The following is a 27868-nucleotide window of genomic DNA, read 5'->3' as shown; positions in this document are numbered from 1 at the left end:
ATTTTCCCACAAGATCTAACATAAAGAAGCCAAAATTATCAATATACACTCAACCTATCCATTATTGGAAGTTGAATAAAAAATAAAACAAATCTTAAACTATCTTACAATGTCGTAAATATATTGATAGTTGGGTTTTTCTAAAGGGTGCAGTTTGTATAGAGCTGAGGCTCTAAACAATCAAAGTAGAGCCCACATCCAAAAATATGGTTTCAGTATTGGAAATCTTTGCGATAGCCTTAAAATATATTTTCATCTCTAATTATAAAATTTAAAGCTCTAACAATAGTGTAGATCGAGCAGATATATGAACACTTGAAAATTTTGAAAATTGACCGTCAAAAAATGCATTACAAGATGCACTATTTTCAAAACTTGAAATCCATTTTTTTCTCATGTCTATACATTTTGATGTCAAGATGATTAATCTGAAGATATTTAGGCATCGAAACAACCTCTTCTAGTGAAATTTTTGAGATAGACTCTAATTTGATTGTTTAGAGCTTAGGTTATTCTATATAGGCTTTTTCCTTTTCTCAAACTACTTTAAAAGTGTCAATTCGTTTTGCAAAATTATTAAGATGGTGAAATGATCTCATTTAACTCTATGTTTCACTTATACGCTTCCTCAACAAAAAGTATAACAATTCCCTTGTTCAATATTGGTAACTCAAGGAACTTTTTGGTTACTTTCTTTTTAAACTTGAGGAACGTTTTAGTTGCTTGCTCCCACTTACGATGAATTAAGGGTTTAAAGCCAAAAAAATAAGAATATGAAGGAAAAGTCATATAGGACATGAACAACCGTGAGATCGAATGTGTTTTATGAGACGAAATGTTGGGCGGTCAATAAAAAATATACCCATTAAGCAAAATGACACATTATGTTTTGTGTAGCAAACTCTAAATAGTTGAAAAAAAAGTTATAATGATGATTGTACTTTATGAGGCGAAATGTTGGGCGGTTAATAATCAATATACCCATAAAGCAAAATGACACATTATTATTTGTGTAGCCAACTCCAAATAATTAAAAAAAACTTTAATGATGATTGTACTTTATGAGACAAAATGTTAAGCGGTCAATAAATAATATACCCATAAAGCAAAATGACACATTATGATTTATGTAGCAAATTTCAAATAGTTGAAAGAAAGCTTGATGATAACAATATACCCATAAAGCAAAATGACACATTATGATTTATGTAGCAAATTTTAAGTAGTTGAAAAAAAGCTTGATGATTGATGATGATGAGTGAAAAAAATGAATTGCTACTGTCGAACAACTAAGGCTTATCATTTATTATGGACACTTGCTCAATCCTAAACACTAATTATGCAGACCACTTAGGTGAAGCTAAATTACTGAAACACCTTTTATTTATCCAAGTTATTCAAAGTTCAACAAATGCAATTTAGGAAGTTTTAATAGAATGTTTGGAGGTGCCCTTGAAAAATAAATAATTCTCAAAAGTAATTTGATAATTTAAGTGATATTTTCCTTCTTGCTTTTTTTTTTTTTTTTTTGGCGTTTTTCGATTCTCAAAAGTAATTCGATAATTTAAGTGATATTTTCTTTCTTCCATTTTTTGGCGGGAACTAACAGCAACAGTGATCATGACCGTTACATGCGTACTGGCGTCCTCCCGCTTTCATGTGAGGACTGGGTGACATTTGCGGGACACACTCTCTCTAACACGTCTCTCGTATGACGTGGCATAATGAGAATCCATTAATGCACTATGATTCTTCCAGTGGTCCATGTTTCCCATTCCCTTTTCATTTTTTCTCGTAATTTTTCAGACTCCAACGCTACTCGTCGAAAGCTATCACACGCTTCATCATGCAACAAGAACCAATCGCTGCCATTTGAAAATGGCTCACTGAATGCCAGTTTTGAGCACAACCCACATTCAGGAACTGAAAAATGGCTGCCATGGCAGCAAATTTAGGCTTAGGAAGCCTGCTCCCTCTCTCTGTTCCTCGCTACTTTAACCCTATGACCAGGGAAATATCGATTGCGACCGGAAGGCGTATATGCCCTCGTCTCTTCACTGGTAAGCCCCTCAATTATGCCTTCTCTCTCTCATAATCTCTTAAACTTCCCTCTTCCTGTCTCATTGTTACTGATAGTTGTTGATGAGGTAGGCAATGCACAGAATTGTTTAATCTCTTGTTCATATTCAGAATTTTTAATCTCTTTATGGATATTGGATTCAAGGTTGCACATAGTTGATGCTATTCTACCTCTTTTGAATGCTCGCTTTATGTTGAGAGTAACAGATAGGGCTGCGAATGGGTTAAGTTCTGTTGTGATTTGTGACACTTAACATTTATTGTGTTTGGTATCAAATTAGGTTTAGGTTTGGGATCAATTACTGTTGCTGGATTTGGTGGTTTGCATTTGTGTTTTAATTAGGATCGTGGTGACACTCATCAATATGGGGATATTATCTGTGGGGAGTTTTATAGGGATTATATTTGTCGATTTATTTAGAAATTTATCAGATAATTACCGGGACTTTAATTTATTGAATTAATATATTTTTTATATAGACTATTTGTTTTTAGATTAGTAAATATGAGTTCAAATTATACACAATAAAAATCATAAAATATGTCAACATTTTATGGTAGCAAAGTTTTCCATGTAATGTATATCAAAATTAAAATATAAATGGTCATTATCCTACTTAATTGCTTTAACTTTTGAATCCATTAACAACTTCTTTCAAATTACTCCTCATTTGCCTTATTCGACTTATATAGCTTTGTTTAGGTAAATGGGGCATTTTTTAAAAGTCAAATTGCCAATTTCCTTTCAGATTCATTTTTGAAAAATATTTTATCATGACAAATAATTAGAAGACTTAGAATTTCGTCATAAATTCATCAATATATTATTAGCTCAATTATTGGAAATGCAATATTCATGACAAAATAAAGATAATTCAATTTATCGTAGTTGATTGTCACCAAGATTAGGATATTGTTTGTATTTTGGTGATTTGTAGCACAGTGGATTGCCAAATTAATTGTGATTTCACGCAATTCTAGGAGATTTTGCCTCCAAAAAGAGGAGGCAAACTCAGTTTCACCGAGAAATTGCCTCATAATAATGATAGAGAAAAGATTTTGGGTTTTTAGATGGAGTTTTTAGGGTATACAGAAAGAACCTCCATAATCCACAGAGTTTAGATTATCTTTTAGTAATTCAACATGAGGTTCCATCGTCAAATCTGAGAGTTACTAAAAAGAATCATTGGTAAATGCAATAGGAAAATATCAATCTTTTCAAAACTCTCTCTCTCTCTATCTCTCTTTCTTTGTAGTGAAATTTTGCTATGAAAATTATTTGATGGCTATGTAGTTTTATTTTAATATTTTAGATGTCAAAGTTTCTTAAATTCTTCATAGACTTCAAGGAACCAACGTGGATTTTTCATGGAAACGTGTAGAATCGCATGGAGTGATTAGCCAATAATTGACTTGCCAACTAGACAATCTCCCGAGGAGCAGCGGAGGAAGTGTACAGCTACTGTGATCTGTAGTGTTCAAAGCAAGGACTAAGGATGACGATAGAGTCATGAAGGCTTGATGAAGATTATTGGTTTATTGTAAGGGATTGTCCCCCTTGAGTTGGTCGCTCTCGCATTTAGTTATTCAATTTAAAGGACAATTTCCCCTGCTTACAATTATTTGTTGCGGCAATAACAATCATATGCAGTTTGGTTTCTCAGAGCTGTTCTTAGGGACATATCCTGCTTTTCTTTCTGAATTCCAACTGAGGTGACCAAGTTTTATGACTGGTTATCATTGCATTAGGTTATGTTATAGGCAGCTTGTGTTTCCCATGATGGTACGAGTTCCTTTAGATTGCAAAAAGCGTCACCTAGAACTGCGTTTCCTTATAAGGTAGGTTGTTATCTAGATTCCATTTTGGAATGTCTTTGAAATGCAAAGTTGATCTATTGGTGCTCTATGCATGTTTAGATGTCAATTCACAACTTCATGAATCAAAACAACAGGGTATGCCTGGTTTCATTCCCATTTTATTTGTTTTTTGCCCTGCAAAATTCTTTTGTAGCAATTATAAAAACACTATCCTGTATACCATCTGAAGGAACATCATGACTTTGCATAGATGTTTGAGCTGCTCACATCCATTTGCTATATCTTGTTGTAAATCGTCTTGATCACAATTATATTATTCAGAAACCACAATTATATTATTCAGAAACCTACTTGGTTGTAATTTCTGTTTCCAAAACAGAACAATATACAAGTACACATATCTTGTTAGTAATAATGATCTTAAATTGGGAAAGCAATTTCTTACTAATGTTCATTCTGGATCTCCATGGTTTCCATGTATGCCACATAAAATTTTCCATTCCTTCTCACTATCTTTAATTGTCATCTTATTTTGCCATATTTTTCTTTTGAGGGGAAATTGGTGTGCGCATGACACGAATCCTATTTTTATGCCAGTGCACCAATGATAGTGATTAAATACCACGTCATCAGATAGAAACTCTAAGCTGGACTCTATCTTCTTTACCTTTCTCAGGCGTATAGACAATGGACTTGTTTTATTAGTCTGTGACATGTTGGCATGAGCTTAGCATGTATTTCATGCATGGAAACTCTAGGTTAGGGAATTATTGATAGGAAACATTTTGTGTTAAGTTTTGAGATTGACTAGTTATGCCATATGTAAGCCTATGATGGGCAATTAATATTTTCGTATATCTTTATCTCACGTAATGTTAATGAGGATACCCACATTGTACTTCACAGTTTTCAAGTGTCAAGTTGCTGGGATAGATAAGGAAGCTGCAGTAGACAAGGAAAGTCAATCTGCAGAATTTCCTCAGCCATCAAAAAATTGGAAGATTAAGATGCTTTACGATGGGGAATGCCCACTTTGCATGCGTGAGGTCTGCTCTCTATATCAATGTATATCATAGTGCTAGTAGCTATCTTTGCATAACAGTTTAGTAGCGTTGAAACTTGTTAAAATGCTGTACTTTTTACATATTGTATGTGATTACCATTTTGTTATGCTTAAGGAACTGAATGATGGCAAGTTCCTGTGTATACGTTCAGCTGTAACTATCATACTTAGGGCTTTGGACAGACGACTTTGGGTATTTCCATCCCTCTGCCACTCTCACTTGAAGCTGTAAAAGGGGGAGTTTGGTCTATAGTTACCGGGATCACTATATTTGGGAGCGAATCGTTCCGGAAACTCGATCCTAAGATCTCAGAAAGGGATCTATTGATCTCATTTTCTAAAATTTTGGATTTTGATCCCTATAACACATGGATCGAGTTCCTTGGACTTAATATTATATAGACATCAATAGTAAATAAACATAGAGCTGGAGCGGCAACGAGTATCGCAACGTTCCTTCACTTGGGCAGGGCTGCTCAGCCTCTTTCTTTCTCTAAGGGGCGGCGGGCACCTACGAGCCTACCCACGAGAGAGGGGAAAGGCACGAACTACGAGCCTACCCACGAGAGAGGGGAAAGGCACGAACTACAATCTGGATGGGTCCTACACGTCCGGATCAGCTTCTGTTCGCAATTGCGACGGGTCTCTACCCGTACTCGAGCATCCAGGTACAAACCGACATAAGTGGCAGGGAGTCTGGCGGCCACCAGGGGCGGGGAGGCTCATGCTTGATATTCGAAGGTTGGAGCTGACTGGTTCTGCTGCAGCCAGTGTATCTGGAGTTGGAGCGAGTGCCTATAAAGGCGACGCTTGCAACACCCACCCACACTAACCCCAGCCTCACCATGAGTGCAATTGCTAGAGAACTATGCAAGTGGAGTAATAAGAACCCACATAAGGAGCTTGTAGTGACTAGGCTGTGGTGCTATTCCTATCTAAGTGGGGAGCTCGATCCTACCTAATAGGGGAGCTTGACTTCTAGAACACAGGTATCCTGGGTTTAATATTGTATGGATATCTATCTCTATCATATGGAGTTTCAATCCATCGATCCATCCCCCGATCCTGGAACCCTTCCCGATCCTGCTCCTAACAACTCTTGTTTGGTCTTCTCCAGCTTAAAAAGGAATAAATCTCATTTCTCTGTCCTGCACACTAGATATGGGCCGTTACCTCTGCTCTGCTTAAGACGAAAGTAAAATTGGCAGAGTAACTGAGGTGTCTGAATTAAGTGGTTCTTCCAAACTTGCCCAGAATGAGTGAAGAAATCCATTTTGTTTATTCTCCATGAATCACCCAAAAGAGTTCTTGATGATAAATCAAACTCTTCGTACCCTGTGAATTTGTTATCTCCATTATGAGATCCTAATTTGTTGATGAATCAGTGAAGAAAACTACGGTAGTTAATTGTTTATATGGCTTTTTACGTGATGCTTTTGGTGGAAGGCATAGGTCACTGATTTGCAACCTAGCTAGTCTGTCTTTTTGTCTGTCCTTAGCAGCCATCACTTCCCAATTTCCCAATCCAATCTGGGGTGGAAAGTGGCTCCAATTCCTTTGGTGGTTATACCTTTCGAGCTGCTAAATCTCTTTTCTGCTATAGCATTCCCAAATAGGGTTTTCCCTTCTTGGTCTGATCCAAATATAATAAGAAGAGAGCAGTGATTTCATATTTTGGCTTTTCTCTTCCTCGTAGCTGGTGCTGGATTGTTGGATAAAGTGTTGGTTTTAGTGAACCAATATCAAACAAAATTGAATAATATTAATTGCGGTGTTAATTTGAAATATGGTTTCTATTCGTGCCCTAAATTATATATCCTTTTGTTGATTTTTTTCTCATAGTGGTATATACAAAGTGGGCTGTGGCATGTTAAAACATATAATGATGCCTGGTGCAATGGTTTCACTAAACAATACAATTCTTATGGAACAAATCACTGGTTTATATCTTGACAAGGCCAGATTATGATGATATCTTGGCAAGGTGAAAACTTCCCTTGGATCATATTGTTCTTCATAAATTGTTTACATAGTTTTTTCTGTGGTTGAATTGTGTGCTTTTTAAGTCTTTTTTCTCTGTATTAGTTCTGTTTTAAAAAATATAAATCATTTTTTAATTAATTTCACTGAAAACTTAAGCTGACTCAGTTACCACAATGCCTGTGCTGATACTTAGATGCCATTGTTAATAGATTTTCGATGCCTTCAATTTGTTTTTTCAGGTCAACATGCTCAAGGAGAGGAATAAGCTGTATGGAACAATCAAGTTTGTTGATATAAGCTCCAAGGAGTACAGTGCAGAGGAGAATGAAGGCCTTGATTGCAAAACTGTATGTGATTGCCTTGAGTTGGTTGGAAGCGATTAGTTTGTTACAGGTTTTGGCGTATCAAATTTATTAGTCCTGCACCGCTGCTCTAGATGGTCTGGTTTGCTGCTTCATTATCATCAATACTGAGAGTATATTTAGGATAGATGTAATTTATATTGGTGCTTGAATCAGTTTGCCCCCCCAACTAATAGTAATACTATTCCTTGCTAAGCAATAGCTCAGATATAGAAAGACATAACATATTTCATAAACTACAAATTATGTCAATGCAGCTTAGGTTGAAAAATAGTAAAATAATAGTAACGAATGATATGCACCAAATAAATTGCTATGTAAATAACATAGAGGACATATATAACACCATCTCTTAAGCTTAAGATTAGATTTTGATAAAGGGGGGATTTTGCTAAAGGGAGTTGTTGAGCGTATCGTCGATGTAAATAGGTCTTTGGCCTTTTCTTCTTTGCAAATGTATGAAAGGCTGGTATTACTAAAAATTTTTCCTAATAAATTGACAATCCATATATATATATATCATTTGCATTGTGGGATATATGATTGCAACTCTTTGACTAGTGATGCTATCCTGGCATATGAGTTGGAGAAATATACTACCTCTGTGGTAAGTTTGAAGTTTTCAATGCACTAAGAGAATAAATTGCTATGGAGTTGGGCTATAATTCTTGATCGCAAACGAAAATGAAGTTGGGTGGGCAAAGTGGATATGTGCAACCAGAATTTATATGATCGCCGCATACCAATGAAACTGAATGACAAGTTCTATGGGACAACTGTGAGACCAACTTTGCTTTATGGGGTAGAATGTTGGGCCGTTAGAAAACAATAGGCCTATATAATAAGTGTAGTGGACATGAGGATGCTGAAATGGATAAGCGGCAAGACAAGAAGGGATAGAATTTAAAATGAATCCATTTCAAAAAATTTAAGTGTGGTACCAATAGGTGATAAGATGAGAGAGAGTAGACTAAGGTGGGCTGGCCATGTATGACGCAGACCTAGTACAACACTTGTTAGGAAGTTCGAGTTAGTTCAAGTGGAAAGCTCAAAAAGGGCATAGGATAGGCCCAAAAGGACACGGTTGAAAGTAGTTAGAAAAGATATGGGGATTTATGATCTCATTGAGGGTACGACCCTTAATAGAGCAGAATGGTGGACTAGGATTCATGTAGCCGACCCCAATTAATTGGGAAAAGGCTATGATGATGATGATAATGATGAAATGAAAATGGTTTGAAGAGCAATTTCCTTATTCTATCATTTCACCAATTTTAAGTACTTGGTGCAGAAGTGAGTGACCCTAGGTGGCAGAGAGTAGGCCATCAATGATCTCCTTATGTGGTAACAAGTTTTGTTGTTGAAGAGATGTATACTTTATCAAGATCTTAGTTTTTTTTTGCCCCCTTTTATCTCTTGTCATTTTTTTCCTTTCTTGCGTTCCATATCTACATTTTCAGTTATGTATATGGAAATCATGCGTCTTATTCTACTTGAAGGTTACTTCTAGTCATTAGTTTTTCTTTTACTTCTAATCATTATTTTTTCTTTCTATCCATATAGTTTATTTCATTATTCAAATTATTATTATTTGGATTCATTTCACTGGACTTCCACGTACAAAATTCCATTTAGACTTCATATACCTCTCTCCCCTGTCTTAAGAATCAGTGAGTTGATGAGGATTCTATTTCATATAATTGGGAACTCTTTAAGAGTATTAGAGGAGCCCTATTAGGCGTCAACCAACTGAAGAAACTCTTTACATGCTGGCTTCATTATCACTATTAACACTTCATTTCAACATGCAAAGTTAAGGATCCCTACACCTGGCAACGAAGAGCTAAGATGAAAATCCAATTGAATAAATTTTGGGAAATAAATTTAAAATTGTATTTGTCGATGTTATGGTGCAGTGTCCAAATGTCAATGTCTGGAAAAAGTACCTTATGTTTTGCTTTCTCTCTTTGATGTTTTGGTTTTCTCTCATTAGGCTATTCGCTTTGGGGTTTAAGTTTTATTTCTTTGGGTTTCCTGATTTACTAATTTGTAGGAAGTAATGCACTTATACTAAGCACAAAAAGAATTCAGGGAAAAAAAGAAGAAAAATAATTTAGACATCCATCTCATTATAGGTAAAATGAAAATGAGCAATGAAAAGCCATCTGTAAATACCAAGGGCCAATTCCCATATAACACTGAAGGAATGAAGAACTTGGGCTGAAAGACCTTTCTCAGAGCACAATTTCAAAATTTTTAATATTTTAAATTTAGTTAGGGGCATCCCACTTTGTGTGGCATGTGTGACCTTTGTGCGCCCCACTTCCCACCCTATGCGGCCTACCCACATGTGGGCCCTTGGCCCCCCACGTGGATCCCACATAAAAATTAAAGTCCCTACTAAATTGTAAAATGTCAATTTTGTCCTTTCCAGGTTTTTCACAGTAGAATAATGAACCTTTGAAAAGTTTCTGAAAAAAATGTAATCATAATTAAAGTTGAAAAATAGCATTTTTGAGGTTCTTAATTTTTTTTTTTTAAAACGCACAGAAATACTCAAGAAGTTGATTGGTACTAATAGGTCGTAACTAAGTGACTTTCAGGGCACTTCACCCATGCTAGGATCCATGATCGACAATTGTCTTCTCAAACCAACCCGACGGAACCCATAACCCAAAGTCATGTGCAGGGGCTCATGATTGGCCCCTCAAAATTAGTTAATAAATGAAAGAATCATAGTCCCAGTCAAGGTTGGAAATTTGCTCGCCTGAGCTCTCAGGCGGGCTGCCTAAGTAGCTAGAGGCCTTGGGTGCATTGCCCAGGCGTAATCGGGATGAATGCAGGCCATTCACAATGTGGGTGCTTAGACACCCAGGTGCCCGCATAAGTGGCCCTAAAAAATTTAGAGGGGCGAAAGTGCTTCTCAGATAGGGGGATTTTTGGTATTTTTGCACCTCAAACCTTTGTATTAAGACTGTTGGGGGGAGGGGGGTTTGTGGTTTCATTTTAACATCCAAAACCCTTAGAGAACCAATTTCAAGTCGAAATACATGCTCAAAAATCCAAGATCGAACAAAAATCCAAAATTTTCGATCATTTGGGCCTAATCTTTTTAGGGCTTGAAGTGGTTGCAAAAAAAGTTTTACTTGGCAGCCAAAGCTCACCCTTTCGAATCTTGAAGGATTCCATTTTAGAAATTTTCAAGTTTTGCATTAGGGTTTTATGAGCAATTATATATTTCTCATAAGATATTTCAATTTTTTTTTTTTTTTGCTGTAGTTGTGATGTATTTCATCATTAGAATGTGGATTCAAATAGTTTTGATGTGTTCTGACTTGTTTTATGAAATTGGATGAGGATTTGAAACCCAAAATTCATTAAACCCTAACCAATTATACCAAGTGCTCTCACTAAATTTTTCGTTCATTATATTTGTGTTACTTGTGATTTTTTTCGACTTTAGTATATGGATTTGTATATATGAGTTGTGGTGATTTAAATATTGAATTTTCTTTTGTGTTTGACTCTTTGATATAATTTATGATTTACGAATGTATGTGTTTATTGTTCGGTTTCTTCTTTTTTGAAATTAGGTATTTTAACACATACTCAGGGAGGTTTGGTATTTAACCAAACCATTAAATTTTTTTTTGACATTTGGCGCCTGACTAGAAAGCTACCTAGCTGCCTAGGCCTCCTAGGTCCCTTATCGCCTAGGCACTGCTTAGTAAGTTTTCCAACCTTGGTCCTAGTATGTGGATTACATGTTCCCCCCAAGAGCAAGTCAAATGCACATAGCACTATAGTACAAGGGAGGTTGTCTTTATGCACATGTACATGTAACCCTTTATAGGGTTGCTTCCCAAAAAAATGCGGCAGTCATAGGTACATGCCGTCCGGACGTTTTGTTGAGAATTTAACCCTCGCTCTCACAAGCCTACATCCGCACCATGAGACCATGAAGCTCTTCTAGCTTGCATACAACATCCTTGGGCATCTCTTCGACCCAACAAGGGATGACCCTCTTATAAACCGTCAACATAAGTACCTATGCTGAAGGAAAAGGGTTTTGGATGTGACACGGGCCATAAACTGCCTAACCCTAGGATAGTTAACCATATTACACTCCCATTGAAGTGCACAAACAACTATAATTTATTATATTTACATGCTCCCATGGCCTTTAAAGGTCGCAAACCCCAACAAGATTTATTACTATATGAACTAGCTTTTGGTAGATTAAATGAGTTTTGAGATATTTGGATTGTTGGACCTGACATGTTCGGCGTTTTGATGCTTCATATTGTCATTTTTTAATTTTTCCTTTGCACTCATTCAGTAGGAATTGTTATGCAATTGCAACTGTAATGTTTCTGACTTTTGATAGACTATAACTTAAGTCCCTTCCCCAGTTCAATGCTTTAAGGGGTGCCTTAAGTGTTTATTCACCTGATCTGCCACCGCTGCAGCTTTGAAAAAAAGTGAGCTCTATTTGGCGATTCTCCTAGACCCTTCTTGCTATAGAAAACTTTTCAATGTTCTCTATCTTTAGGCCAGATAGTAGTATGATGATAAGATGAGTGCCTTAAGTGTTTATTCACCTGATCTACCACCGCTGCAGCTTCGAGAAAAAGGAAGCTCTGTTTGGGAGATTCTCCTAGACCCTTTTTACTATAGGAAACTTTTCAATGTTCTCTATCATTAGGCCAGATAGTAGTATGATGATAAAACGATTTTTTTATTTATATTATTGGGAAGGTTGGATTTCAAGGTAGAGAATATGAGATTCAAGGTTCTACCATTTAGATTAGGGTTTAAAAATCACTAATTCGGATCGAAACGTGCCAATCTAAATCAGCAATCGATCGGGTCGATTTGGATCCCTTAAAATATTGGCCATTGCCCCCCATGAACCGGCTCTTGCTTTTTCTTTTTCTTTTTTTCTTTTTAATCACTGAACTGGCTGGTTCAGTCTGGTTTTGACCGGTTCTCTGATAGAACTCCCCACTTTTTTTCTTTTTTTTGAATTTTTTTAATTTCTGGTTTGGTAGACCAGATCGCTGATCTGCCGAATCGGATCAGAAATCCGAATGGGGCAATTTGGGTCACTGATCCATTTTTTAAAACCTTAATTTAGACAATAACCTTGATCTACTCTACCTGGCTCTTGGATATGGGCAGTAGGCTTGGAGGTCTTAATCATCGGACTCTACTAGCACAGAATAATGTCAGTTTGGAAGGGCACCACTCTTGAGACTTCAATGACCCTTGATGTAAGACAATTTATGTTCTTTCTCTAATGCAATTCTTCTTCTTCCAGACCTTGGGTTAATTCCTAAGAGATTGGTGAAAAGTTTTAGTCTAGCTACGTTACTGCCATCCTAGAGTGTGGCTTACCACAACATCCTCAAATTCTCCATCAAAAGTAAGATACCCTTATAAAGGACTCATTAGAGAGAGTCCTTTGTTTTAGAAACAAGTTCGAGCAGTTTGAAGAAACAACAAAAGATAATGAGAAACCAACGTGAAAAACAAAACACTCTGGGTTCTTTTCCAAAAAAGAATTGAAGTTATTGAAAAATAAATTGGTTTTTGTCGTCTGGAAAACGAGTGATAGAACACCAGAAGAGGTTTTACTGCCTGTTTTAGACCTTTACATTTGGAACTCTGTTAAATTAGGTGATTTTGGTCAAGTGTTCATTATGTAGTGATTCCCTATTAATCCAGGGAGTAGTTTGGTCAATGTATTATGATTTCCTGTTGATTTAGGGGGATTTTAGTCATTTTCTGGCAGTTCGAAATGTTTTGATGGTTCAAAGGCACAAGCTGCTATAGTGGTTCTTGAAATCTGCTTGTAGCTGCTCTCATAGAAATGAGAGTGGCTGGTGGTAGCTCATGAGAGCTGCTGGTGGCTGCTCTGATCCACAATTTGTGGCACTCACATTTCTAGTGCTGTGGCCACAAGACAAAATTCCTTCTTGTTTATGAATCCTCAAGCCTTCTCGAGAATTATGCCCCAAATTTAGTGTGGAACTGTTGGTGTGGTTGTGGAGCCTGCCCCTTCTCCTTTTCTTCTTATACAAATTACTTTTTAAATTTTCTAGGCCCTTTAGTGAGCCTATTTGATTGTCATAGGTCGCTTTCTTTCGCTTGGATAAGTAAAGCCTCCCCCTTCTCTTTTGTTTTGATTGTTGTGCTTATTCTTGATATGAGCTGGTTTTGCCCATGCAAAATTTCATTACTTGAGCTTCAACACAATTTCGTGCAAGAACTGTTACTCTTGTCCCGCTCTTGGTACTGTGCCATCTAGCTTTCTAGAGCTGTCGGGAGCAGGATATGGCACTCAAAAGCCTCCAACAACTTAAACTCCTGCCCAACTTCTTAATTCCTTTTCCTTTTAAGCTAGGATTGCCCTCTTGATATTTGCAAATTGCTTTACCTGCTCATTTGTCATGTTGCTCTATGGCAATGGATGGTTAAATTCGTTTTGCCCATTATACAGTTTAACTTCCAACAAATTAAATAAATAGAGAAAAACTTGGGAAGTAAAACCAAAACTTTGAAGGAAAAAGCCTAACAAGAGAAAAAAACCTACAGAGAGAAAAAAATAAAAAAGAATTGAGAGAAAAGTGGAGAAGTAAGAAAGAAATTAAATTGAGGTTAAGAAAAAATAGAGCCAAAACCTAGAAGAGAAAAAAATGAACTAGATAAAACGAGAAACACTAGAGAGAAAAAAGCAATAATAGAAAGAAAAGCTAAAACATTAATTCAATAGAGGTTTAGGGGATTCACAACGTTATTTTCTTTGGTCACTTCAATTGATTATTGTTTTGAACCCTTTCAACTCTTTTGGCTTCACTTAATATGCAGAGCAACATATGGTGACAAAGATAGAGAATTGATATTATGAACATAATCAATGCCCTTTCCAAACTTAAATTAGATGTTCACTACAATATGATAAAATGCCCTTTTTCGACTCGGTACTTTCATATGGTGGTTGGTTGTATGTATCTTGACTTCTAACAACTATCAAATGACAGGGAAGTTAATGCTACTAAATAATCCTGTATTGAATACTGTTCATGATATTAGCAATAGAAAAATATACTGTACTTCTGAACATGCTCGATACACTAGGGTGTATTAGGCTATTATAGAATCAGTATAGCTATCCTTCCTTCAACAAGGCAATGCAGTTTCAATCTAAATGGAAATGTATCACCTTTGAAAATTGATACTAACTAGGGACTACCAGTGATATTGGTTGTCACAGGTTTTACTGTATATGCTATTATAGAATCAGTATAGCTATCATTCCTTCAACACGGCAATGCAGTTCAATCTAAATGGAAAATGTATCACCTTTGAAAATTGATACTAACTAGAGACTATCCATGATATTGGTTGTCACAGGTTTTACTGTATATAATTGTAAAACTACATAATTTATTATGAATTTACTTGATTTACATGGGAGCTCATCCCATTCTGCTAAAAGGTTGCATGTAGTGCGAACTTTGTAGGAGTTTTTCTTGTTCATGATTCAGTTATTCTAGCCCTTGTGGCTGTTTCTGTTCAATCCATCGGCAATTGTTTTAAATTGTTTTCTCAAACCAATATTTATACTTGGACTCTTGTGAAGTTGGTTGATGACATAATAGTGGCACCAGTTGGGTTCTACAATGAAAAGTAACTTTGTTTTTTTCATGTTAGGCATGAATAAACTTTTCATGTAATTATATGGAAATTTTTTATGTTGTAATAGTTAATTACAAACTAGAGCCATTCGTAACTAGATTAGTGATGCTCATAGGTGGGGTTCAAACTAGGATTTTCAATTGTGTTTTAATTTCAATTGTGATTTTGCTTGGTAAGGTGGACTACAACAGAAAACATTGCAGATTTATATACATTTGTGTTTCATTGAAATGTCTTCTAGTGACGGAGGTTTGATATGTGTCATTATTTTGGTGTCTTGCTATATATGCTCATTTTAAAATTAAAAGATAATATATATTTATATATTGTTTTCAGGCAATGGGGAGAATCCATGCAATCCTTGATGATGGAACTGTGCTCAGAGATATTGCTGTATGCCCATTTCCCATCTTTAATTTCCACATCTGGCACTAGGACATTTGACTGACGGATATGAGGGTTCCACATGCTGCCTTTTCTAAATGAATGAGAAGTTTCAAATTTTTCACTAGTTTTTTCTACAGCAATGGGACTCTATGCTCTTAATAGAGGAATATACTTTTGTATCCATTTACTTGCTGAGTGATGTCTTTATGTTTTAATAATCTATTTCAATTTCTCAGGATCCATTTTATCATTTAGGCCCAAAAGGTATTCTGGTCATTTTGACAATCTATGCATACTTACAATGATGTTTACTAATCAATTATTCTCATATTCTTAATCAAATCTGTTCTATTGCTGCGCTCTCAGGTTGCCAAGTGATAAAACTTAGTTTTGGCATTTCTCTCACTTTTAAAAATCTGGGCTACTTCTCTAACTCGCCTGGATCCCAAGCCTGAGTCAAAGACAGACTCGACCGATTCTCAGTTATGCAGACTTTTATGTTTCAGGTTAGACTCACCAGCTTTTTAGGGTTAGTCATCTGCAAGCGGCACCCAGCTGGGTCTGAGTGACAGAACCAAGTTGAAGCCCAAGTGGGCAATTTTAACAATTGATTTCTAGTGCCTTTTAGGGATAAATCTTCATACGGATTCACTTATTTGTGTATCTTTTTTTCCGTTAAGCTCTGATCTAGGTATCATAATGTGTACAAAGTCTTTTATACTATGTTATTCATATTTGTGATGTGTCTGAACCTTTTCTCCTCAGAAGCCTCTGTTATGAATGCAACTGAATTCCATCCAACCCGAGAGAAGTTCATTCAATCTCTGCAATCATAAGCATTTTTTAAAATGATCTTTGCCACAAGAGCTTTGTATCTTGAGTGAATTCATTCATGAGCTATAAGTTCTCTTCCAAGATATGTATCGCCATGGCCAAAGCACCTGGGATATCAACTATATCCTATCAGCCCTATAGATTCTAGTACTATCAATGATAGTCCTGAAATTTTTGTGTTCATTGCCCCCCCCCCAATCTTGGGAATGAGAGGGATAAAAGTTGGCATTGAAGAGCTGAATGCAGTTCAGCTTTTTGCAGTCTCACAAAAGTGATTAAAGAATATTTCTTTTAATCTTTGTCTTAGAGTATCCTAATGAAGTAGTAAGAATACTAAAATATTATCATGCTCTGGTATTTCTCTTATTTCAGCATATCCATTCTTGAAGTTCTGGTGGCTAACTTTATTTTCTGTTGAGGTGATTCTTGACTACTTGTCCATAAGGACATGTCTTTATGAGCATGAATATTTTTGTAGGCATTTAGAGGGTTGTATGAAGAAGTTGGTCTGGGGTGGGTGTATGCCATGACAAAATATGAGCCGGTTAGTCTTCCTCTTGAAGTATTTCATTTTAGAGTGATTATTGATGATTGGTTTAATTTCACATAGTTACGCTGTATATTATCACTAATATTTTCATGCATTGCCAGAAACTAATCATCTAATTGTAGATCAAATGACATTATAGATTTGTGCAAGGAAGCATGTCAATTGAGGCAGTGTGAAGTACTTGTTGATTGTTGCCGGTGATTAGACTTTTTGTGCCCTCTGGACCATGAAGTTTCATTTCTCTAAATTCCCTTAACATAGTTAAATTGAACATCACTCAAATCATGAATACAGGATTATGCCCCAATAGATGATGACTGTATCATTGAATGGAGCGCTAGATGTTCTAGGAATTGAAGTGGTACAGGAGTCCTATACCCTGACCTCTACAAGCAGTTCAACAGGGAGGGTGTCAATAACATCAGTTGAATGAGAGACCAGAAAAGCCAACTTGGTTCTTTTCTATTACATTACCAAGCACATTATCAAGGCTAGGGTGTACAGTTATTTAGATAGGAGCTTGGATGTGCTTTTTACTTGGATCTCATAAGCATTTGAACTGACCTAGACTTTGACCAATGTTCCTGAATTAGCTTAGCATATGTAGTATAAGAAGGATCACATATATACAGGGAAATTTACACCAACACTCTCCCATGAATCAAATCATCACAAAAGCACTTCACCTCTACAACATGTACATGAGGCACTAAAACCTTCCCGCTAATTGTACATCCAACTCCCTCCCTACATTTTCAACCAAAATTAACATTTTCTCATAAACTGGCCTTTTTTTTTTATCCTAATTCACTTGATACCCAAATCTACTCTCTCTCTTTCTCTATAACCTCCCCCTCTCCCTTCATCCCTGCTACTCCCTCTCCATCTCTGCCTCTCTCTCTCTCTCTGCTTTCTTTTTCTTCATCTCTCGTCAGAAATTTCAGTTGGACTATCACTGGAGATTGGGGTGAGCTAATATTTGATTAGAATTTTATCGGGTTTTGAATGATTAACCGATGAAAAGAAATCATTTTATTGACTCGCCCCAATCAGAAAATCTATTTTCAGTTGAAATTCCAGCTAAAATTGGCAACTGCTAGCGATACTGGAACTCCATGGAAATAATTGCAAAGCTTATGTTAAATGGGAATTATATCTCTAGTTAAATACTAAAATCAAATAGGATATTGCACAAATTTAGCTAGACATGAGCAGCAATCAGTTCTCTTGTTCAATCCCTTCTGAAATTGGTAATTTACAAGGCCTTGTCACCTCTCTGAATATGAGTAGGAAATATCTCTCTGGTTTGATACCAGCAATCTACTCTATCTAGACTTGTTATCTTAGACCTCTTTCAAAATGCTTTATTGGGGAACTTGACTTTGTTGGGTAGGATTAAAGACCTGTTTTCCTCAGTGTTTATTATAAAAACTTCTCCAGTTATCTCCTTCAGCAGGTTCTTTTCTTCTTGAAGAACTTGGGCTGCAAACGCAACAATGGAAAACATCTCCTTCTCTAGAACCCACTTGGGTTTCATTATAATTGCCACTGTTTGAAGCCATTGAATGGCCATTAATATCTTCACAATCTTAACAACTCAGTTTTTCAGGAGGGGGCTTGAACGTTGTATTCCTGAAGCTGTACCGCCTGAATCTGGGCAATTAGAGCTCTTTCTACCTATTTCGTTTCTCAAGATGTCGGCTTAGAAAATTCTTCACTCTTCCGAATTCTTCGAATGGTTTTTCCTCTGGGGGTCGTGAATTCAAATGCCTAGAATTTTCTCTCCTCTAGATTATTCGCCTCAATAAGCGATTTAGAGATGAAGAATAAAGAGTTTCTCTCACTTTATTCACAAGAACTACAAAAATAGGCATACCAGTTCTCTCTAGCCATTAAACTCACGAATTCAATAGAGAAATGAACAAAAACCTATATTTCACAAAGATTTTAGGAATATAGGTATTTGGGGTGCAAAAGTAGAGAGATGGAGAGCATGAAACCACCAAAAAATGGTACCTTATTTGCCTGAAAGGAATATCTAAGAAAATAGAAATAGAAAGTCCTGGACTTTAACGGATGATGACCATGGAGACAACCCACTCAAATGCCTCTAGAGGAGAAAGGTGGGGCTTGTATCCGAGAGAGAGAGAGAGAGAGAGAGAGAGAGAGAGAGAGAGAAGACGTCAGACTTGACGGTAATTAGGCATAAAAAGTAGGCTAGTTTATGACAAAAAAAATTCATTGCTGTTGAAAGGGTATGAAGAGGGTTCAATTTATATGGGAGGTTTTAGACCCACATGTGAGTGTTGAAGAGGTAAGGTGTTTTTTTGACAACTTGGTTGTGGGGAGGGGTACAACGTAAATTTTCTTTATATCTTTCCTATCCCATAATTGTTGCAGTGCTATGTCCTGTTCAATATCATGTTTAGTGATGGACCACATATCTTGTTCTAGTTGTACCAATTATAGTTCTTGAAAATGCCTATGATTCCGAATCATTTTAGGAATCGAATCAGACTGCTAAGACTAGATCCCCATGAGCGAATGAGCAAACTTTGGCAGACTTGTCAAAGGCTCTCTGCATTCTCCCCTGATTGAGCTCAAGGTTTTATTGAGCTTCTAGCCTCTTTTCATCAAGGGCATCTAACTCCTAGTAACGTAGTTTAACCCTCTCATCTTTACTCAGTCCTTGATGTATAGCGACGTGAAGCGAGGTTAGTTGAACCTCGAGGGACAAAACTGCCTCACCTCCTATACCAGGGAATAAGGAGTAGAGTCTGTAGAATTCCGGGTGGTGGTGCGATGGGCCCATAGAGCTTCAGGTAGCTTCTCATGCTAGTTCTTCTTTGACTTTGAAACTGACTTCCGGAGCACCGCGCACAGGGTTTTATTCAACGGGCCTCAGCTAAACCATCGGCTCGAGGGTGGTACATGGTTGAGTACTTCCACTCAAAACCGAACTGGCTAATTAGGTGATCAATGTGATGGCTTCTGAACTGAGGGCCATTATCAGAGATTATTCAGTCCGTAACCCCGAACCGATATATGATGTGGTGACGCATGAATTCGGCCACAGTGGCCCCTGGAACCTGCTTAAGAGGGACCGCTTCAGCCCATTTGGAAAGTAATCTATCGCTGCTAGGATGAAGGCATGACCCATAGCAGAAGGAGGGTCGATGGGTCCTACAATGTTCATACCCCATTGGGAAAGGGCCATGATGCCACTGTGGGATGGAGAGGCTCTGGGGGTTGATGAATGAAGCTCTAGTGCATTTGGCACACCTGGCATCTTTTAGCATAGTTTTGGGTATCAGCCAACATTGAGGGCCAATAATACCTGAGTCTGGGAAGGAAATTTAATTCAATTTCTGATATTTAAAGATTAATTTAACCTAAAACACCATTGGGTATCTTAGTATCTTTCATATATCAAACAAATATTATATTAGTACCCACAACATTTACAAAAATTATTAAATTTGAAGTATTTTTTTTTTAATAATATTTATGCTTGGTAAGAGTTGTTAAAAAGTACTATGGAATTCAAGTACAAAGATAGAAATTAGAAGAGAAAATAAAATAAAAAAGTCAAATATTTCCAAATTTAAAACTTGATTCGATGTTGATCGAAACATTGTTCAGTGCATTTGTGAATCATGCTTTTTAATAAAGTGGAATTTGCTTCCAAACAACATGGATTTGCAATTCTTAAATAATTGGAATCAATGTCTCGTACACGTAGAATCGTATTGTTGTGTAGCTAAGAATCATGAACTCTACGATATGGAGTCTGGATTCCAGGCTTCCAGGAATTGAGATTCATATACTAAATTGAATTGCATTTTTAGAAACTTGGAAACGTGATTCCTTTCTTCTAAAATCGAGTTTCGTCCTCGGAAACGTGGAATCGAGATTCCGAACCGGAATCATGACCTCAGTGGGCGATTTGGGTAACTATAGTACCAATCCTGCATCACTTGTTTAATGACGTACTGCTTCAATATATTTTAACATGTTTCTTGTTGTTTCAATGCAAGTTAGATTGGCATGGATGTTCTATTCAGTTATATATTTTTTGAGTTACTTCCAGATCATTCTTGTCCTTAAATAAATTATGGAGTTACTTTTTTTAGATTGCATGGTGCCATTGTAGATTCCTTCTGCATATTAGACCAAGTCTATTTTAACTATGTATCTATAAATTTCCCTAGCTGCAAGTTTCATGCGTTCAAAATAGACGTATGAGACTCAGGTTTATGAATCCTTGTTTTTTGTGCAATACATCTATCAAGTTTCACAATCCCACACCTTGGTGTCATGGTTCTCAAGTCGAGTCATTGTCAAAGGCCTAGGGAATTTAGGGATTTTATGTTACGTGTGTGACTCTACTGAGGCATGTGTATTTGTATGATCTCTACCAACCAGACTCCAATTGATAGTCATAGATTGCTATTTCAACATAAAAATCAACTAACAACTGTCACAAATACACACTAAACTCATATAATTATGTTTCACCATCAGGGTTATGAATATTTCTTTGATACCATATTCAAATGAATCAGGATATATTCTTAAAATGAGGGATTGGTTCTTAAAAATAATGTGAGCATGTATTTTATAAGAGTGCCCTTTTTTGGTTGTATACGAATGTAGTTTAGAGATGCATTCAGACAACTACAGTTTTATCTCTGAGGTTTTTAAGACTCTTTGCCTCCATGACAGATTCATTACTTGGCCGTGTAAGTGGTGAAGGGATGGAATATTTTTTGCAATATTTTACATTGTAATTACTAATAGTAATCTTTATTTTTTAATCATTTGTGTTGTTGTCAACGAATATATCATGCATTTGCTTTTTGGGTACGTATATTGGGATGCAAGTGTAAGAGGTTATGTCCATTACACCCTGATCATTAAGCCAAAAAGCTAGATCTAAAGCTGTACAGCTTTATTAGTACCATATGTTTCAAAAATACAATCTATGGGTACCACTACATCAATTTTAGGTGATTTTAACCTATGTTCTGAAAGTTCTGGTTATGGATATGTTATATGTTTCCAAGTATCCATGCATCACTGACTTTGTATGGCTTGTTTGCTGATTTTTAATGTTATTGATGCACCATTCGCTAACATATCATGAGCCTAAGTGTATTAAAATTGGAGTATAAATTGTTATCCATTGAAAAAGGGAATTAAATTCATTTCTTCCCTTTTCTTGCCAAATCTGAGGTAGTTTTATATCAATACAATATGAAGATCAAGAGTATATGGTCTCTACAGGTCTTGTGTTGAACAAACTTTCTTGATTTTACAGTCAAAGAAATCAACCTCTGGAGCTCAATGTTGTTATTGTATTTACGGTTTCAATATTATCTATCACATTTGTCTTAACCTACAAGTTTGAATGTGTTGTCTTTCTGTTTTATTAGTTACAAGTTCTTTACATCCACCGTCACATCCAATGATAATTCCATTGAATTACGCCTTTGTTATATATTTACATGTGGAAAAGTCACTTTGCATCTGTAGCAATTAGTAAATAGTAAGTACTGAAACCTTGAAGTTTATTATGGTAATACATGTACCTGATTAAGCGAAGTTTCCTCCAGGTTGCGACTATTGCTGGTGCCATATATGATGTTTGGGCTAAATACCGCTTGCAAGTTGCCGGTGAGACTGCATATTTTCATACACAATGAGAGTTACTAACTTTATTTTGAGCAAAATTTGTTCTTGATCTTTAATTTTTTGGAAAATTTTATATGCTCGGCATTGACTAAGATTCTAACTTTCCATGAAATTCTCTATTGCCAGTGATTGATCCAAGTGCTGACGCATTTCCATAGCATTTGTCGTAATACTATGTCATAGCTTAGTTCGTAATTATTTAACAAACATTCCAATAAGAATTTTATCTCAGAGGATTGTATCGCTCAATTGATTTAATTCATGGCCATTTTGATGTTCTCTTTAAAATAACTAGGGAACCTTATTTATGTAACTAATTCATAATTAACAATATTTGAAAAGAATTTTGTGGTTCATTACTTGATTATGTTTCTCGTTAATTTTATTCTCCCACATCTCATGTAGAACTAGGAGTTTCATGGAAAGTCGAGCTCGTTCGCCTAGAACTCTCATAAGAGTAATTAATATGCCACTTGCTTGTTATGTAGTTGAATCCTATTCTTTGCAATCTGTGGATAGCCTGATGCACCTTTTGCCTACTTGAGATACCTCTGATGTTAGGTGGGATACATTGTACCAGTAATGTTTGTCTTTGACAACATGTTTATACTAAAGGTATTTGAGTTTTTGATTGAGGTCGTCATTGTCAATTATATTTGGGATGTGACATTGATTATTATATCTTGAAACTAAACTACACTTTTGGAGATGTTGATATTTAGCATATATCTTCATGTTGCAACAATACATGTTATGCTATTTTCTTAAATGAGTATAATGTTTTCATATTTGTCATTGATGCATATCTCATTTTCACATTGTTTCTAGGGATAAATTTAAATGTTTCTTTTTTTCCTTGGAACCTTATATTTCAAATAGGCTATTTAGCGTGTTTCGTTATATGTGTTAAATCTCTGCACTAATCAAGGTTTATGAATATTTCTCTTTTGATTTTAGGGCGGCCTTCACTGGAAACAATATTGGAAGCGAGAAAGGAGAACATGGTAATAACTTCAATTCCCATAATTCTTTTTATTGAAAATATTCGTAGCTAATTACATCAATTAAATCAACTCTTACCAATTTCATACTTAAACGCCGATTAGATTAACTCTTACCAATTTCATACTTAAAACAAAATGCCTTTGGCAATGCATCTATGGAGGGAAGTACTTGACTTTTGCTGGCCTAATTTCTCATTGGAAGCTTACATGCACAATTTATTGGCAATGTTGTGTGGACACTGAGACAGGTGATGGCATTGGACAAGAATGTAGGTTTCTTCCATTACCTAAATATCTTGACTTGTCAATACAAAATTTAGAATATTCAAACAAATCATCTCAATACTTCCCCAAAAGTTTCCAACACTTCTAAGGAAGTGTTGTTCCGCTTGCCAATAGTTCTTACAAAGTGCAACACTTCTAGAGATATCTTTTTTTAATCAATTTTGGAGAATTTTCAGTGGCATCGTCAACACTTCTCATGGGGTGCATCTTTTAACTAAATGTTGGTAGCACCTTTAAATTTTTGTCTCGTGTAACACTTCAAAATTTGAATTGGACACTTAACTTAGCAAGTATTAGCATTTAACGCAATTGTTTTAATTTTCTCTCCATAGGTAATGAGCTATGAATATCATCATAATGAATGACATTATTTTGAACCATTGTGTCCTTGTGTAATATCAAGGTCGTTTGGAGATGGGGGGCTTACATAAATATAAGAGAAAAAAAATGTGATATGGTAAGGAATCGGGCTTGGGTCAAGGCGGTAGAGGCTTGATTTTCGTAGCCGAACGTCTCAAGTTCCATTCCTATGTGACCTTGTCGAAAAAAAAAAAAAACTAATATGGTATCCAATTCTTTGCAACAACTCATATGAATGGTATTACCAAATGTGTGCCTATCAACCCATGAAGCATCAACACTTAGATACTTATTGTTGTCCGCACATGATTCATATTTGGTGTTGTTTAGTGTCAAGGACTCATGTCAAACAAATTATTGTTGGTTTTATCAAATCTCGAGTGGCAGGAATCAAGGCAACTGCGTTAATCCCTCAATCCTTCTGAGTTAAAAAAAGAACATGTTATCTAAAGAAAGCGTGGTCGTAGTGCTTGGAACCGGGGTGTTATTATCAATCACTTAAAGCGGGAAAAGCAGAAGAAAATTGTATATATTAATTAAAAAGCAGGTAGTTTTAAAGGAACATAATGTTTTATTGTAATCACCTTGAGAGGTTGAAGTTAATGCATACTAAATAGATATATTGCTTGTTCAAAGTTCCAAACACAATACATGTTGTTTTGCTAGAGAATATATTGTAGGGATAGCGACGAGTTGGGTCGGGTTTGGGTCCGAGCCTGGACTCTAACTCACCGGACCTGGACCAAAAAATATAGTGTGGGATGTGGACTCAACCCGAATGGACTTGACCCAAAAATTAAAATATCTATGTATTTAATTAGATTTAAATATATTTCATATATTGGGACCCGAACCCAACCCACTGGGTCCAATTTTTGGAACCATACCCAGACCAAATCGGGTCTACCCCTCGGGTCCCAGGTTGGGTATGGGTCCATTGTCACCCCTAATATATTAACTTGTCGAGGCAGTAGACAATGCTACCCATGCTTTTTCTAACTTCCAAACATAAAGTGGGTTATTTTAAGGAAAACATCTTATTATGTGTTTTGCACTCAGAACAATGCAGTATTAGTGCTAAGAGCCTGAAGTGGCAGAATTTAGTTCAAGTTACATGGATACCTAGGAGTAGCTGGGTGATACGATTTCACCCAACCATTTCAAGAATAACCTTAACAGTGTCGGAAAAGCTATTTTTCTTTATAAGATCCGCTATTGGTGGTCATGGTGGATATATGTCTACCCTTTCTTTTTCTAACTTCCAAACATAAAGTGGGTTATTTTTAAGGAAAATATATTATTTTGTGTTTTGCACTCAGGACAATGCAGTATTATTGCTAAGAGCCTGAAGTGGCAGAATTTAGTTCAAGTTACATGGATACCTAGGAGTAGCTGGGTGATGCGATTTCATTTCAAGAATAACCTTAACAGTGTCGGAAAAGCTATTTTTCTTTATAAGATTCGCTATTGAAGGTCATTGTGGATATATGTCTAACAATTCTATGCCTTTATAGCAATCAATGTCTAGATTCACTCACCATAGAAAAAAGGAAGAAGAACGAAAAATGATGCATTTTTTCAAAGAATATATTTTCATTTACTCTTTAAGCTAAAGATAATTTTGAAAGGAGGAATGGCTATTTCATAAAAGTTATATTATTCCAATCCAAAATGTGTTTCCAATGTTACGTTAAAATTTTGCTTTCTGTTGCATAACATCTATAAGCTGCATTCACAAGATCGGTATGGAATCTCTATTTTTGACTCATATCAAAGTGAGAAATGACTACAATTTGCTCGTTTCTTTTGTTCATTCTTTAAGCCATGGACTTTAAAACTTTCATGAATGTATGATCCTACAACTAGAAGGTTGAGAACATCTTGGTGTATAATTTTCTATGAAGTTCCATCTTTATTAAATTAACTACTTTTGTTGATAATTTTCCTGTTTATCCCCATTATTCTTGCAAATTCTTTCATTTTTACTAAATTGACTCTATTGATGAATCTCCCATTTAATTGCAATTCTTAGGAATTCTCACAAATCTTTGTTCGTGAATCTCTTATGTAGATACACAAATCAGTTTAAGTACGGTATTAGTGCTCAGGCTTCTTTGGTATTTGTAGTAGAAGGTAACGGAATACTCTCTGTCATCCTAGGATAGAATGTTGGTGATTTTGTATCCACTTAGTCTTGTGAAATTCTTTAAGTTTCTGCATCACAACATTCGGTTTCTTCCATGGATGTTGGAATCGGGATAGGCTAGATGCCCCATTTGGTCGGGATCACTATCCGTACGCCTTGAGTTTTAGGGATCTCAATCCCAACATGGTAGGGAGCTGGATCCCAACTTTTTGGGATCGCATAATAAATTCTAAAGGTCTGAGATCTATCTAGTAACATCTCTTTTCTCTTTGAAGTTATAGAATTCACGACATCATTACTTTCTTCATTGAATTGATATACATTTGAGTCTTGTTTCCTTATAAAAGATTAATGTAACATGAGTGTGATGTATATCTACTGATCCCTAGGGGATTGGGATCATTTTCCCCCAATATACGGTGAGATCCACCCAAGGTTATTTGGGAAGCCACCAAGTTGGAAGATCCCGCTAATTATGGTTTCTCCTTTAGCTTCTCTTCTTTCTCAGTTGAACTAGTCAGTTGTCTGTAAATAGGCTACCCGCCTTTCAGGGTCTCGGTATGAGTCCAATTTCTGAACCTGGCAGGTTGGGTTTTGATCTAGAAGTGGGAACCTGACAGTCAAGTCGGTTCGGGTTGGGTTCGGATCTGATCGACTTGGATCCGGCCTTGGTCTAGGTCAACCTTGAGCTCTTGTCTAATCAGGGGTCTACATGGAGCCCAGCCTGACCCATTTACACCCTTATTTATAAATTTTGATTGTCCTTGATTTGGATCTATTACATCTTTCAGTTGTCGCTTGGCTTTTGCTTCATAGTTCTATTCAAGAGCAGACTACCTGGTTCCTGGATGAAATGTACCAAAGAAGAATTTAGAGCTGCAAAACAAAACTGTATTTGGAATCCCATGTCTTCTAGATTCCATTTAGGGGCTAGGTTGGAAAGAGAACGCGCAAGTGCACATAATCAATGGCTTTTTGGCCCTTTCTGATTCCCTAAATGATTGAATATCCTGTTAGTTTTTCCAAATTAATAACTGATGGGTGACTTACCTAATGGTACAATAGAAAGTTATGTATCAGCTTAAACTTGACTTGGACAATGCAGCTAAACTTCCTATAATAGAGGTTAATTGATCTCAAGAAATTGCTCTAATTCAAAGAGAATATATTCTTGACATCTAATATTTATTTGATTTACTTCTCACAGGTTCCTTGGGAGAGTCATATCTTGCGTTCAAGATGACTGATGTTTTTTGGCATTGGCAGGTTAAATTATGCAATGAAGACAAGAATTGTGCAAGGTGAATATCTGCTTATTTGCAGATGCCTGTTCATACGCACATCTTAAGAGTGTTGATTATTGTAAAATAGGCATGTTGGTGCATTACGTCATAAGACCATGTAAAGGAAGAAATGTATGAATGTAGTGGAAAAATGTTCTAGATGCCAGGATGCCTCATCCATTAGTTATTAGTAGAGAAGTTATTTAAATGCATTGTGGATTCTATGCTCGCATTTATAATCCTCTTTATATATTCAAGGTTTCCAAATCTATCGGAATTCTTTCATTTGATGGAAATTCATCGTGCTTAGGATTGTGGT

The 27868-nt window shown here is 36.2% G+C and overlaps 1 protein-coding gene across 10 annotated transcripts; it reads left to right on the top strand.

The window, feature by feature from the left end:
* Nucleotides 1-1870: 1870 nt before the first annotated feature.
* On the top strand, nucleotides 1871-27845 carry LOC18427626 (Putative thiol-disulfide oxidoreductase DCC). Of its 10 annotated transcripts, none has more exons than XR_016042918.1 (9): nucleotides 1871-2060; nucleotides 4804-4943; nucleotides 7183-7290; nucleotides 15343-15657; nucleotides 15760-15899; nucleotides 16706-16771; nucleotides 22393-22453; nucleotides 23429-23475; nucleotides 27533-27845. XR_016042918.1 is itself a non-coding variant. In XM_088849894.1 (9 exons), exons 3-9 carry the CDS (start codon nucleotides 4905-4907, stop codon nucleotides 27569-27571), a joined length of 417 nt encoding a protein of 138 aa, XP_088706020.1. In that variant the 5' UTR covers nucleotides 1871-2060; nucleotides 3462-3620; nucleotides 4804-4904; the 3' UTR covers nucleotides 27572-27845. The 10 variants fall into 10 exon arrangements, 7 of the variants coding, with proteins under 7 accessions (XP_088706020.1, XP_088706021.1, XP_011620915.2 ...); XM_088849894.1 differs by lacking the exon at nucleotides 15760-15899 and adding an exon at nucleotides 3462-3620 and having other exon boundaries at nucleotides 15343-15399; XM_088849895.1 differs by lacking the exon at nucleotides 15760-15899 and adding an exon at nucleotides 3462-3620 and having other exon boundaries at nucleotides 15343-15399; nucleotides 27474-27845.
* Nucleotides 27846-27868: the final 23 nt, after the last annotated feature.

Source organism: Amborella trichopoda, chromosome 10 (genome assembly GCF_054954075.1).
Source record: "Amborella trichopoda isolate Santa Cruz 75 chromosome 10, AtrichopodaSantaCruz75HAP2 v2.0, whole genome shotgun sequence".
In the NCBI taxonomy this organism is placed as follows: Eukaryota; Viridiplantae; Streptophyta; class Magnoliopsida; order Amborellales; family Amborellaceae; genus Amborella; species Amborella trichopoda.
This window is presented reverse-complemented; position numbering and strand designations above follow the sequence as displayed.

Bases quoted from the DNA above. Each gene is read 5' to 3' on its own strand.
- LOC18427626 (XM_011622613.3), top strand. From the start codon at position 1,931: ATGGCTGCCATGGCAGCAAATTTAGGCTTAGGAAGCCTGCTCCCTCTC. The intron at 2,061-4,803 runs GTAAGCCCCTCA...TGTACTTCACAG, and splicing joins ATGCCCTCGTCTCTTCACTG to TTTTCAAGTGTCAAGTTGCT. The intron at 7,291-15,342 runs GTATGTGATTGC...TATTGTTTTCAG, and splicing joins AAGGCCTTGATTGCAAAACT to GCAATGGGGAGAATCCATGC.